The 15,107-nt window shown below is 39.8% G+C and overlaps 1 protein-coding gene across 2 annotated transcripts in view; it reads left to right on the forward strand.

The window, feature by feature from the left end:
* The window catches only part of ST8SIA6 (ST8 alpha-N-acetyl-neuraminide alpha-2,8-sialyltransferase 6), a 93,083-nt gene that overhangs the window by 18,050 nt on the left and 59,926 nt on the right, over positions 1-15,107 (forward strand). For both annotated transcript variants that reach the window (XM_051609419.1, XM_051609421.1), the window contains 4 exons: positions 7,311-7,455; positions 9,706-9,818; positions 11,172-11,264; positions 14,161-14,633. In XM_051609419.1, coding sequence (XP_051465379.1) covers positions 7,311-7,455; positions 9,706-9,818; positions 11,172-11,264; positions 14,161-14,629 — 820 coding nt within the window. In that variant the 3' untranslated portion in view covers positions 14,630-14,633. The remainder of the gene's footprint in view (positions 1-7,310; positions 7,456-9,705; positions 9,819-11,171; positions 11,265-14,160; positions 14,634-15,107) is intronic.

The raw sequence follows: 15,107 nt of genomic DNA on the forward strand, positions 1-15,107 counted from the left end.
ATCTCAGGCGTGGTGTCAGTTGTATGACATCTCTGTATTATCCTGCAGTTTTGAAGTACAGGCATGCATATTTATAAGGGATTTAATGCCTTATGCTTCAGGGCATAAACCAACCTCTAATTAATAAGGTTCAAAAGCAGCTTCCTGTGGGGTAGTGACTTTCTCAAAGAAGCTTTCTTGTGTTTTCCTTTGCAGCATTTGCTGCTGGCTACCATCATAGTGGTAGTGGAATGAATGAATATGTGATCTGAGCCAGTAACTCTTACGTTCCTAGAAGACAACAGTGTGTGCCAATGAGTACACATCAGTTCCTTTTGTAAGCCTCACTCCCAGCAGATCCAGACCAAATAAAAGAATATGAATTAGAAGTGCAATGCAGGAAAGAAATACTTGCCTTTTTATTTGGCAGAAGGGTCACAGCTGCTAGCCATGCATGGCACAAACCACTGTCTTTTTGCCAACCAGTTGCACGAAAAGCAGAGTGCAGGATTCTAGACTGACCCTCTACTAGCTTGCTCAGCTTCACCATGCAGCTCTGCAAACTCTGTCCATCTGTTGTCAGAGAGCTGCCCTTTTCTAAATGGCTTTCTCTAAAGCTACTCTACTGTGCACCCTCCCATGCACTTGGCTAGGTTGCTCTCTGGCAGTTGTCAGTGGTTCTTGACAGCTACATGATGTTTACCTATGTGTTCCTCAAAATCAAGAAGAGTCATGAGGCAAGTACAAGCCATCACGTTCTCTTGAATACCTCCCATCTCCACAGTCACTCTTCTCTAGCTGATTTTTGTCCTGCCTCTGTAGGGAACCAGTCTTCTGGCCCTTCGCTCATTTCAGTACCTGTAAAGCTGACATCAGCACTGCCGGATTTAGGTTTCCCTCAGAGGAACAAGTGTAAGCAGTTGGTTCATTGCTCATACAGTCAAGATAAAACTTATTATGCCTCACATTAGTGTTTGTCAGCTATTGCTAAAGAGGTTTTATCTAGCTTCACAGTAGGTGCTAGCAAAGGTGATGTACCTACACCAGAAATGGTGTAAATGGCATCCTACTAACAGTGATTTAAGGAAATTCTTCTCCAACATTTACTGCTACTAACATATAGGGAGCTCTTTTAAGTATTTTTAGACCTTCCCTTTATGAAGTTCAGCTGTGTTTCTTTTGTTCCTTCTTTCCTTTCTCATGTTCTTTATGGCTCTACATTATCCCTTTGTTTCAAAGCCCACCTGAATTCTTCCTCCATTTTCAGATTTACATCATCTCTGACTTGTTTTAGGCAAAGCAAGTCTTGGTTATAAGAGACTTTTGGTACAAACTTGGAAGGAGATGGGAAAAACAATCTCGTAGCTGCCTGGAAGCACCATTCTTAAAGCTTCAGAAAAAAAGCTGTGCTGGGTAGCTTCCTCTGCAAAGGCTCTTCTAGCTACAGTCAGTGGAGTCTCAGGTTCCCTAGGTAACCTGAATATTAATCATTATATTAGTATTCTTTAAAGGTTTTCATCTTAAAATAAACGTTTCATTAGTGCAACAAATTATATAGCCCAATTGGGTGCAAGCTGTAATTGTTTTTTCACCTCCACATCTCTTTGGTTTACAGACTTTTAAGCTTCATTTATTCTCATTTGGGCTGTACACCCATGGTGGCAAATAATCTGTAGGCTTTACAAATACTGTCAGCTCCTTTTTTTCTGGAAGCTGACAAACACCTAAAACAGCCCTCAAAATGACTGAGGAGGTGGGGAAGGAGGATGTAGAGAACATGGAGAAAGGCTCATTTTTAAAACCCCTGATGTTACACTGCAGTTTAGCTGGCAACATTACTCCAGCCCACCGAAATAGCTTTAACTTTTTAAAAAATAAAACATTGCTACTTTAAAAAAAGAGCTCTGGGTCTTGAAAAGAATAGCTAAAAGATCAACCCGTTTTCCTACTATTGTAATTTTCTCTCCTGCTTTTTATTCCACTTGACCTCTATTACCCTTTTCCCACTTTAATATCTCTTCTGAAATGTACATGTTAAACATTCCTGCAGATCATAAAATCCCACTCCTTCTTAAAGAGATTAATTTATAGTGTGCTACACTCTAACATATATAACAGTATGGCTTAACACATCTGTGTACTGCTATGAACCACAGTTAAAATACAAATAAAATACCCTGCAAGGTGAATTTATGCTTATATAAGCTCACACCACCACATAATCAATAGCTTTCCTAACACTAAACAGATCAGTAATTCCACTGCACTCTCTGCAATCTGGCATTTCAGTATACAAGAAAATGTATAGAACTCTGAGATTATGGGGTGATTTAAGAGTACATTTGCTGCATAGGTTTAATATATCATATGTAAAATCAGGAGTATATATTCAGAGATACATTTTTGTTTCAGAAGAGAAAAAGGCTGGGTGGAGAGGCAATATTTGGTGACAGTTTGGAGAAATGGTTGAATCTTTTAATTGCTCTGTATACTTTCCTAAAAGCTGAAGGATTCCTATAAGAGGAACCCGACTTTGGATCAGACTGGGTTAATTATGTCTTCATGGCAGAATCTTTAAATAGAATTTGGTTTGAAAATTTTATTACACCTTTACATATTCAGCTTTGATTTCATATTCAACCCTGTTGGCTTTCATTGTCTTAGACATTTATGATGTTACTTCATTTATAGACAGTTCAAGGGCTGTGGCATTCCACTTCAATGCGTTCTGTTTCAGATACCACATTTAACCTCTCTTTTCTAAAAGACTGGGATATATCATTATGTGCCTCATTGCACTTTGATGATATTGACTTGGATTGACAAAAGCCTGGAGAAAGCCATAACATTGTCTAGAGCCCCCAGTGCAGGACAATAAAGTAATTGCTTTGCTTATTATAAAATACTGGAGCAGTGGACATAGATAAAAGGTAGTCTCGCTGTTTGTAGTTGCAGCCTTGAAATTTTGCTGTTGTATAGTTGATTTTTTGGTGGGTTCTTCTCTGTACTGTCATTACAGTCTCTTCAATATGAAACCTCAAAGTCTTTGTTGTCTTCACATGTACAGGACAATAGTTCACATGAACTAATGATTACAAAAACCTAAGCTAGGTGAACTGTTAAAACAAGCTATTAGGCAAGCACAGACTTCTTCTGTTGCTTTGAATAGTTTGCCTTTTCTTTAAATGATATTACAAATTGGGCTCTGAAATACACTAAGCATCAGACTTACAGGATTTAGGTATTTGCTAGCCTCACTTTGTGTTTGGCTGTCTCTTTTATGTGGTGTTTATGTGTGTTGGCTAACTGAAGATCCACAGAGATAGATCTGTGTAAGCATTGCCAGTGTGCATAATGTGCAAGTGCTTCATAACAGAAGTGATACCATGTTCTTTTTGCAAACAAGCATTCACTTGCACAGATGTTTGCAAAAGGTAGCTTAGAATCAAATGGACTTAGAACATTACTGGAATAAATTTGGCCAGGTATCTATTAAAAGTCTCTAGCTGTTGAAATTCTGCACCTTGCTTAGGAGAGCTGTTTCAGTGTGCTTCCTAATACTGAATTTAAGCTTTCTTTAGTACAAATTAAGATGGTTTTCCTCATCCTCCTCAGCATGGCCTTAGAGGACAGTTGAGCATGTACTGTTTAAAACAATGTTTTGCATATTTTGATACTTCTGCACTGTCCATCTACTTTTCTGTTCCTCCCACCTGATTTAGTCCAAAGTATAATGACAGTGAAATATTTCACACTGTCCTCAGCAATGAAGAATACCCTCAGGCCCCTGATCCTCATGCACTGGCATCAAACTGAAGTGTAGTCTACACAAAAGAAATAATAATAAGTTCACACAGTTTTGTCAGATTTATCAGGCTCACATCCCCCTTGGGGCTACTGCAACCTCTTGAGGATCATGGTTAACTGTGTTGGCCCAGTGGTCCAGCTGTAGGCTGGAGCAGACAATTCCAGTGGTATCCTCTCTTTCATGTGTCCCAAAGTGCAAGGCTTTTAAAAACTGGAACTTAAACCTTCTTACTGTAAGCTACATCCATGTTCTTACACTTACCTGAGGTGGATGCTCAGCCTGTATAGTAACATCCCGTCTTCCAAGAGCTGCCCACATATCTCAGTGTTTTTTCTGGTCAGAACAGACAGTGTGGATCACTTTCTACCCTTCCAAAGAAGATGCAGAGTTTGGCTGTAAGTATGATGATACGAGGGTTACAGCACCTCTCCCATGAAAACAGGCTGAGAGAGTTGAGGTTGTTCTGCCTGGAGAAGAGAAGGCTCTGGGGAGACCTTATAGCAGCCTTCCAGTAGTTCTGTTTGAGCTGTTAAGATTCTGACCCTTGTCTGTTATCCTACCATCTGGTTAGAAACCTCTTTATATGGTAGATTTTAACAATTTCTCTCTCCCCAGGTGGCAAGGTACATGAGTTAAAATGTTGTCTTGGATTTGCAACACCTTACATATAGGACTTGTTAAAAGAATTGGCTTGGAGGATACATGTTGTAATCTTATGAAGTACATGATCCTTAGGTGTCATTACCTCATGACAGAGACCACATATGACATTGATACGTCATGATGGTTGCAGTAATAGGTGCCTTGAACTGCCCAGCCTCTACCCCTTCCTCATTGTTTGCTGTCAGTTGTAGAGGTACTGTGTGTCACAGCTTGTGCAAAACCCTACATGAACAGATCTCTGAAGGTATCGCCAGGGGGTATCTCTGTCTGCTTTCCCACTGGAGATCTGTACATGGCTGTACATACAGTGATATTCTGTGTCATGATTTGATCTAAGTAAGAGGTTTCTGTTGTTAGCTCCAAATTTTTAGCACTTATGCTCTTATGTAACATATATAATTAGTCAATATGTATTCTCTTGTTCTCACTGTGTTTCTGAACTAGCTTGGCTTTGTTTTACTTCCTCTGTAGATCCATAATATTAACTTAAGCTATTGCTTTCTTATTAATTCTGATGCCTGTTTTTCTTTCAGGCTATTTCTGCCTTTATTGAAGCACTCGTTCCTGTGGAATGAGTAATAAAGAGCAAAAACATGTAATCTGTATTAGTGAATGTTATCTATCATCAGTTTGCTTTTCAGGTTCTGGTATCCATCACACACAAAACAGCTGTTTTACTAAAGCTGGGCAAGAATATTCTGGCATTATTCCTTCTCCTCTGAACAACCTGTGGTTGACAGAGATATATTTAGCCCTGCTTCATTTAACTTTAAGAAAGAAAATCAAGGAAATAAAAATTATGGTTTTTTGTGATTCCTCATCTTCATGTGATTGCCAGGGAACAGTGAGGGACGGCTGCTCCAAAGGGACAGGGAGTGGGATCCCAGGGCAATGACCTGACCAGCAGAGCAGAGCCAGGCAGCCAGGCCAGGATGGGGACAGCCCTAGCCCTGGGCGTTGGGCACCTCCCTCAGGATGGGATGGGCAGAGCTGAAGATTGGCCCTTCTGCAGTGTCACTGAGGCAGGGACAGATGGTCCTGGGGGGTTGGAATGGGGTCCTGGCCCAGGCAAGGGTAGGGGCAGCCCCAGGGGGCTGGGCAGAGGTAATGGGGCTTGGTAGTGCCCTGTGACATCACCATGTTCAGGGAGTGGAGGTGAATAAGGCTTGTGGAAATCTGAACCCTACTGCTTCCTCCTTTAGGAGGAATATTTACCATTAACATTTCCTGGTAACTCTCCTAGTATAAGTATTTCACATCCATGTCGTCCCAGCACTCAGTCATTCCCAGTGTTCCTCACACATTTGGAAACTTTGTCTTTAAGGAGTTTCAGAGCTCAGTATTCAAAACAGGTTAATATATACCAGGAAGCCATCTGGCAACTAAAATGGTACCCTTTCCTTTGGTATTTTATGTATGAATCAAACCAGTCTTCCAAACCTTTTTCCCCCAGTTTTGACCATTATTTCAAGAGAAGTGAGATTGGGAGTTATCCCAGAAACAGTTCATTCTCTACCCTGTCTACCAGGAAACATAATCTGTGGGTTCTTCCATGTGCTAGACTATGCCTCATCTCCATCAGAAATGAAATTATACTATTATTATAATATTTTCTCTGTATACATCATAGATAAAGTCGAAAGAAGCAACTTCTCTTATCCGTGTCTTACCCCATTAAAATCAGCTTGCTTTCAGCCAGAATTTGGCCTGCATTGTCTAACTAGTTCCAATGGTTTAGTTTACCATACTCACTGAAAACTTACGAAATAAGAAATTTCTATTCCCCTGGCTCTATCTGTAAATATATTTCTTTTTTTTTCTTGAGAATTAACCTTCAGCATTGAGACAGGAATTACTATCTTTTCCATGCTGTGTTATCTTCTTCAAAATTCCAAGCAATTCTGTCACCAATTATTTTTATTACCTAAATTCTTAGGAGTTCTTTTAGTATCTTAGCCAATGAGCTATCTGTCATACCAATTGATAGATAATGGCTGGCCATTAATATTTCAGCCTTATAGTCTGAAAATTTGATCCGGTGGCAGCAGAGAGCAGTGACAGCTTTACATTCTGTAAAGCAAAATGAATTATAGCATTTCATTGCACTTTACTGTTAATATAGGATGTTTGCACACATAATATTTTTATAGGCTTGAAGACAGCAGGAATTGGAAGATGGGTGATAGCCTTCATGCCTCCATAAAGTATGAGTGAATCCCTTGCACTCTTACTATTGAAGGACTTTGGCTCAGTGTTTCAGGGAGCAGCTAGGCTGTCTGTCTCTACCCCAAAGACAGACATCTTTATTTGCAAGTTGTCATGTAATTTATTTAATATCTGTGATAACATGCACAGGAAAACTGTGCTGAACAGTTGCAGAAATGAATTAGTAATTAATTGTCTTACAATCATCTAGCGGTTCACTAAATACTATGGCCAGTACTTCCCATCACAATTCCTTTAATCTACTTGGTTCTTACTTTTTTCAGCCTTCTACTTCCTTACAGTCATTGGTTCTATGTTGATTGAAATCACATCTTTGAGGACTGAAGTCTCTCAGTGTTTCTATAATAATCTGAACAATTAATAATAAGAAAAAGATGATCTCTGGTTGGGAAAGGGAGACCAAGAGAGAAAAACAGGCTAAGAAAAGGAATTATTGGTCTGATTAGTTTTTGAGCATTTGCTGTGAAAACAGACCTGCTCTGCAAAGCAAATCAAGTGAAATTACATTATAGAGCATTCATATAGACTTTGTTGCTTAGTTAATTAGAGCTGGTTTTCATTCATCTAGTTCTCTACCACCACTGTCCTACTTATTTGCCTGTCTTTGAGCAGGTTTTGTTTGGATTTTTTGCAGGTCAGAATTAGCTTCCTGCTGTGATGCAGTTCACAATTTTATTGCTTCTCAAAACAACACCCCTCTGGGAAGTAACATGAGTTACGAAGTGGACAGTAAAAAGACCATCCTCATTACACAGGACATTTTTAAGATGCTGCCTGTGGTAAGAACTCTATTTACCTGTTATTATAATTGCAGTGTCATCTATATTTTGGGTTAATACTAGAGCTGCTTCTTTTTATTCCTCTGGAAGAGACTTCCCCCTATATGCACTTCTTCATTCACCTTGTAAGACATGTTTTTTTTCCTTCCACTGCAGTGGTGGAGGCATGGACGGGGTATCATAGTTCAGATAGTAGGCTGAGCTGCGACAAACACAAGTTCCAACCTGGCTGGGTAGCCAGCTGAATCCTCTGAAAATATTCCCTTGCGTTTCTCATTCTCATTTTCAAAGGCATTTCAATTTGTAACTACATTTCGTATTACTTGTATTCCCATGCAATTTCCAGTGCGGGCTTGGGCATATAACTTCTGAAGGGTATTTTTCAGGAAAACCTGATGTATAGTAGACTAGACTAGACTAGACCAGACTAGACTAGAATGTACTATTTCAGTTGGAAGGGACGTACAACAATTATCTAGTTCAACTGCCTCACCAATTCAGGGCTGACCCAAAGTTAAAGCATGTTATTAAGAGCATTGTCCTAATACCTCTTAAATACTGAGAGGCTTATGGCATCCACCACCTCTCTAGGAAGCCTGTTCTAGTGTTTGACTGCCCTCTCAGTAAAGAAATTCTTCCTAATACCCAGCCTAAACCTCCCCTGATGCTACTTTGAACCATTCCCACATGTCTTATCACTGGATCCCAGGGAGAAGAGCTCAACACCTCCCTCTCCACTTCTTCTCCTCGGGAAGCTGTAGAGAGCAATGAGGTTGCCCTTCAGCTTCCTTTTTCTCCAAACTAGACAAACCCAAAGTCCTTAGTAGCTCCTCATAGGATATTCCTTCCAGTCCTTTCACCAGCTTTGTTGCTTACTGGAGTGGAGCCCTTGCAGCCAGAAACAGCTTGAGCAAAGGAGTCAGGTTTTGTAGCTCAGACATACAAACTCTGGAAACCAGACAAAGAGGGAAACAGACATATACTTATTTTTTTGAAGGTAAGAGCACATGGGAACCCTCTTACCTGTCTTAGGCATTCTTGATTTGTGATAGCCCAACTGCCTGGATCTAGTCCTTTCTAATGCTGCTGTGAATCACTACAAACTTCATTGCAATAGAGGTTACAGGGGTTCCAAATTTAAACTGAACAGACAGAAAAAAGTAGTATATACTTGCTAAGCTAGCCAGAGTTGCCCAGCCTTTGTGTTTTCCCACTGCCTTTTCAGAATTGAACAAAATACTTGAACATGTTGTTTTGTAATATATTTGCAATATATTGCCAGACAACATGGTGTCTGACACTTTCCCCACATGTTTTGCCTTCTTCGTAGCAGTGTCCCTTCCTGCTTCTATTTGGGCAGGCTGATGAGAGGAGGAAGGTTAATGCTTTCTGTAACCAAGAGTTGATTCAATTTTACAAATCAGTTCAGTTTCTCCAGTCAAAGTAGGCCAGCTGTTGGCCTCTCTGTTCCATGGCAGGTCTTCCACAGCAGGAGAGGCTGTATGAGATGTTTCTGAGACCCTAGGATAACAGGCAACTATATTAATATCAGCTGAAATAGCCAACAATTTACATTAATTTGCTAGGTTATGATCCGTGCTGGTCCACAAGTGGATGCACTTAGCTCCCATTCAGCTTCCCCACTGCAATAGAGCAACTTCTAACAGGAAGAGGAATAGAGAGGCTGATCAGCCAGAAATGGCAGCCTCTTCAGTGCGCTATCACAGTAACCAGGAGTTGAGCCAGGGCACATGACTATCCTTTACAACATCTTTAAGTTCCCCTAAATTTCTTATTTTACATCAAATGTACTCATGTGATGACAAATTAACGAGCATTTTACTCCTGTTAGCTGACAAAGTCGATGACTATATTACAACCTCCAGTTTTTTGCAGTGCAAAAGAAAATGGGCAAATTTAAATTCTCTTCAGTATGAGTTAGGTCCTTAGCTTGTCAAGGATTCAGGCCACTGCTAGGTAATTTTTGTGTTAATTGCATTTAAAAGATATGCATCCAGTTTTAACAATCCAGTGTTATTCCCTCAATGTACTGATGACAGAAGCAGCGGTTTTCAGTCTCTTGGTGCCTATTCTTGGTTCATGGCTGTCCAGGCCTGGCAACCCTGTCTGCTAAATGCTGAATGCTTTCACTGGGATTTTCTAGATTAAGCTCACAAGGACAAATTGCTAAAGATGAAAAGAAGCAATACAATTATTTATAAGGCATTAGCTGTGTCTTTTTGTTTGCAGTCCTCTCCTCTGTCAGTCTATCCTTTCAAGACCTGTGCGGTGGTTGGAAATGGAGGCATTCTGAAAAATTCCACCTGTGGAGCTGAAATCGATCGTTCTGACTTTGTGTTTAGGTAAGAGCTGCTTCATTTTACCAAAGGTGTCCAATGTTTCTAAAAACTTGGCAGGCTTGGAAGCGTGCCAATGCCAGTTTGTAGCAGTGAGGAAGGATCTTGACAATGCTGCATTTCTGACTCTGTAAGGGTACTCCTGCTTTGTAGATATCAGAATGCTGCTTCCTAAGTAAAGTGAGGAGTATATGCATATATGTATCATCTACGATTGCAAAGATTCTTTGCCAGTGATGTGAAACGTTATTATCTAAGAACCTGAAGTTTCTGTTCATATAACATCCTTTAAGAGAGGGAATTTTTAGGTTTGTTTGTTTGGGTTTTTTGTTTGTTTGTTTTTGTTAATCAGAAGAAGGGAAGAAAGAAAACCCTGACACTGAAATAAGAAGGTGTGATATTGAATGTCGTATGTTTCCTTTACCTCTGGTTTAACAAAGGGTTTTCTTAGCTTTATGTTGGCTTGCTAATGCAGATATTTAACTGCCCTGGTATTTGTGTCACCCTCTGTTAGCCATCTTAAAAACCAGGCATCTAATCCTAAGTAGTGTTTTTCAGTTCACTCTATAGATGTTGTAGAAAACCAGGTATACTTGGACTGTAATCTGACCCACTTAGTACATGACCCACAGTTTATAGTCTCTGCAAGGCAACAGAGTAACCAAGTGAGGGCTCTTCTCTGTCAGTGATGTCCAATCACGCAGATGGGTTTTGTTTCCTTTCCTGCTTTTGACTAATATTTAGGCTTTTCAAATTAACAAACAAAGAACAAAAAACAAAAACGGAACAAACCCAAACCCAACAAAACCCAAGTCTTTCCAGTTAGATAACTGTGTTAATAAAAGATGCTAAATTTACTAAGTGACTGACTAAAAAAAAATATTTTTTTCCTGTTACAGAAACCACTGTTTTTGCAGTTGGGCAAGTTATGCTGTTGTCTCATGAAACAGCTGTCAAAATTACTGTGCAAGCTAAGAGACTGGTATTAATTAGACTGTTTTCTAGCAGAAAATAATGGAAGACTTTCAGAAGAAATGCCTTATTCAGGCAAGAGGGCAAACTTCCCTAGCAGCCAGCATAGGGCATTCATAGATTGGCTCCTTATGGGATTTTAACTTTGCTTCTAATTTGTGAGATGATTTATGAAAATGAGCTCTCTGTGGCCTATTTTAACCATCTGTACAGCAGATTAAATATTTTTACTAGAAGTGCTGTAAGCCTTATTTAATATTTGTAAAGTGCTTAGAGCTCCCTGGGAACTGGTGTGAAAGTGTCATTGCACAAGAGAGGAATTTGCAAATAATAACTGTAAAGCATTTCTGGTGCACATCTGCTTAAGTAAATGTTTCTCAATCACAGGTGTAACCTCCCTCCAACCACAGGAAGCATCAGCAAAGATGTTGGCAATAAAACAAACCTTGTGACTGTTAATCCGAGTATCATAGCTCAGAAGTAAGTACTACTGCAAATCTTTTTCTGTGCAATATTGTATAAGTGTTTGACATGATTTAGATTTTGTTGGAAATCCATTGGGACACCAGCATAGAGAGCAGTGCATGCTGATTACTTCATTAAACCCTAGTTTCCATCTATCAGTCTGACTGTGAAACCTGGCCCTTTCTGTGGCAGAAAGGAGGCAGCAATACCCAGATTGCCAAGTGTCTCAGTTGGCTCTAGTCCCCAGTTCATGACAGAGTAAGACTGATGACTGCAAGCCCAAGCCTTTTCTTTTTCACCCCATGACACCCAACATAGGAAAGGAATTGTAACTATAACTCAGGAGAGCTTGTAAAGGTGTGTCCAACTCTGTCAGTAGGACTGTAAGCACATGGGCTTAAGTAATGTGCTTAGAGGCTGTTCTGATGAAGGCTATTCTTACTGGAGGCCTAATTTCTGCAATCCATTTTCTCAATCCATGCAAAAGCTGCTCACACACTTTTTTTCTCAACAATATTTTTTTTTCACCTTCTTGATTAAAATAAAATCTAATAAGGCCAGGCTGACTAATCTGACATCTGCAGCAGGCTGGAACTGCAGCTTATCTATGAAAAGGACTGCTGTGACATGTTATTTACTGCTTACTGATTTCACTGTATCATATTATCTGTCATATCTGTATTTGTCAAATAGACAACAACGAGCAAAACTTTTTTTTTTTTTTCCCATTAAAGGAAGAAGGAAAAAAGTACACTGAGCACAGAAAAGTCTAACAGGCATTTGCCATTCATTCAAGGATAGGACTTGATTTTTTTGCAAAGAGTACTAATACTTTGATGCTTAGCTAGCCCTTTTTTACTTAAATGAAGATGAATTATTGCTTCCCAAAAACAGACTTAGCTCATTGATGTTAGTGGGGCTGCATAAGAATATGAGGAAGGAAACCTTTCTCCAGTGACTCAGCATCATGGTGACTACTGGCCTGATGCATGATTTGTCTGGGCTTGATCAAAATGTTCTGCAACAGCTGCACTCATTTTTTAGCCAAATTAAGCTACACCAGGTTCAATAGGAGTTACACTGAAGGAAATAGGAACTAAACCTGTGTAAGGACAAAATGACATTATGAAATGACTTTAGGATTTTAAGTAAATATTCAGATCTTCAGAGAATACTGTAAAAATGCTTCTGAAGGGGGAGCAGGGAGGAACTTAGCACCATTTAGCAGAACTAAGTTTGTTTCTTCTCTCAGAAGACCTATTCTGATTTTGTTCAATTTAGTTTCAAATTCTGTGTCTGGGTAATGGGTTAGTCTGACGTTACTATGGTTAAGGTTAATCAGCTTTTGAATGATGTCTGTCAGGGTGTACAACGTAGGTGAGCTCTCTTGCAGGAAAGAAGCACAGTTCCTTCGTGTCCCAGTGGAGCTGGGCTATGCTGCACCTTGCACTGGTAGAGCTGGGAAGGAAAACAAGATGAGATTGACTTGTTCAGGTTTCTAGGTAAGGGAGAACAGAGATCTGAATTCTGTCTTGAGGGATTTTAATGCACTTTACACTGAGTAGAAAGAGAAAATTGTTGAAGTAGAGGCCAGAAGTTCACCCTTCAGCCATTCTTCCTAGACACTGGCTCAGGCATTTCTTGCTTGTTTTGGCTGTGCAACTCTGGCATGCACAGAGTCCAAGGTCAAAAGGAGGGCCTGAGTCTCATTCATTTTATTTCAGAGTCTGGTGCTAATGGCACTTTTCTGGGAAGCAGGAACTGTAAACTTAAACCACTTAAAGCTGCAAAGGAGTGTATCACTCTTGCATTAATTCAGTTGTGCAAGAGGTAATTGATTAACTCCTTCTTGAGGGTTTTGAATGGAAATGGCAGTGGCTGCTGTCCTCTGTCTTGAAATCTGCTTGAGAAGAGGGTCTGAATGTACTCAAGTTGTCAAGAGAAATGAAACCAGGTTTTCAAGTTTCTGCTGGAGCCATCTGTCAAAATGGTAGCTCTGGTAGCCTTTAAAAGGTGAAAATACACTGCTCAGATAGACAGCTACCTACAACAGAGAACTCAATGTTTTGAATCCCAAAGGGTATGCCAGTGCCATATGTTCAGGTCATTCAGACAACTCAGATCTACAGAGAAAATGAGTTAAGTAAGCCCCTCATGTCTTGTATCACTTCTTGGATAACTCTGGAAGTTGTTTAGTATTTGAGACCACAGAATTATTCGATGATGAAAACAAGGTCTCTTTGCTGCTTGCTGGGGAACCAAAGAGTCTGAGGATAAATCCTCTTCATTTGTGAAGTTAGATCTATAATTCTTTACAGATCTCCACATGTTCCCATTGCAGTCAAAGGAGACAGAGATGCTTATATTTTCAGCAATATATCAGTATATCAAAAGCACACACAAATGTGTAACATTCCCAAGACTGCTCACATGCATACTTGTATTTCCACACAGGGCAGACACCCAGATTTTGAAGAGAGATTACTGTATACCTATTGATGTAAGAAACACATTTCACAAACACATGCCATATATATCCTAGTACATTTATTTTTAAGCAGAGAGAGTATAAATTCAAATTATTATTTTTTTTGCATTCTCCTTTGAAATGTCTTGAATCAATCAATTCTGTACACAGGGCCTGGTCTCATTAGCAGTGAATTTCATCTGCTTCAGTACCTCCCATCAGTAGCTTCCATCCATTCAATCCTATGCTTACTATACAGTAAAGCCAGATTTTCTTAACTGTGACACCATGTAACTGGTATAAATTTGCAATGTAGACACGCTGATCTGTAGCAACAGAGTTCATAACTCACACATGCAAGTGAAGTTGTACTGGTTTGGTCTGTAATATTTCTATCAATAGTACATTCCATTCATTCTCTTCCTAAAATGTTGTACTTTGCAGATACAACAAACTAAATGAAAAAAAGACAGAATTTCTGGAGAACATTGCAGTCTATGGAGATGCTTTACTTTTATTGCCAGCATTTTCCTTCAGAAGCAACACAGCCACTTCTTTCAAAGTATATCACACTCTGCAAGAGTTCAAAGCAACCCAAAGGGCAATATTTTTTCACCCCACTTATCTGAAAAGTCTTGCCCAGTTTTGGAGAACTAAGGGTGTGAAGGCCTACAGGTTGTCATCTGGTTTTATGATCAGTAGTGCTGCTCTTGAGCTGTGTGAGAATGTGAAGCTCTATGGCTTCTGGCCTTTCTCAAAATCCACAGAGAAGATGCCAATCAGCCACCACTATTACGACAACCAACTGCCCAAACCAGGTTTCCATGCAATGCCCAAAGAATACAACCAGATCCTCCAGCTTCATGGCAAAGGCATTTTGAAGTTGCAGTTTGGTAAATGTGAATCAGACTAAAAAGGTAGGTCACATTCTTAACACATAAAATGTCTTTAAGTATTGTGTCAAGAGAAGTTCTGTGAACAGTGTGCACCTTCCTTAGAGAGACAGGTCTACCTTACATGCAGTGAAAGCTGAGACCATAAATAAGTGAGAGGCTGGGGTCCTCTGAATAAATAAAAGGTCCCACAGAGTTTCAAAATATTTTCTAATTGTGAACTCCAGATGGGAGGCGTAGCTAAATACACATTATCCCCATAATTCACAGTCAGTTGATAGTGTCTCCTTATCTCAGCTGTGGGTCTCTACCAACCTATGTTTGGTTTTATATCAATTCTCATGAACAAGCCTCCTTTATGAATTGCTTTATTAAAGGCAGTCCCATACTATGATCTGTAAGAGAAGACACTTAATCCTGGCACAGTCTTTTCAGATGTGTACAGAGGTCAATGTAAGGATCAGGATTGCTCCCTGAAGGAGTAGCATGCACATGTGC

The sequence above is a fragment of the Apus apus genome, chromosome 2, assembly GCF_020740795.1.
Source record: "Apus apus isolate bApuApu2 chromosome 2, bApuApu2.pri.cur, whole genome shotgun sequence".
Taxonomy (NCBI): Eukaryota; Metazoa; Chordata; class Aves; order Apodiformes; family Apodidae; genus Apus; species Apus apus.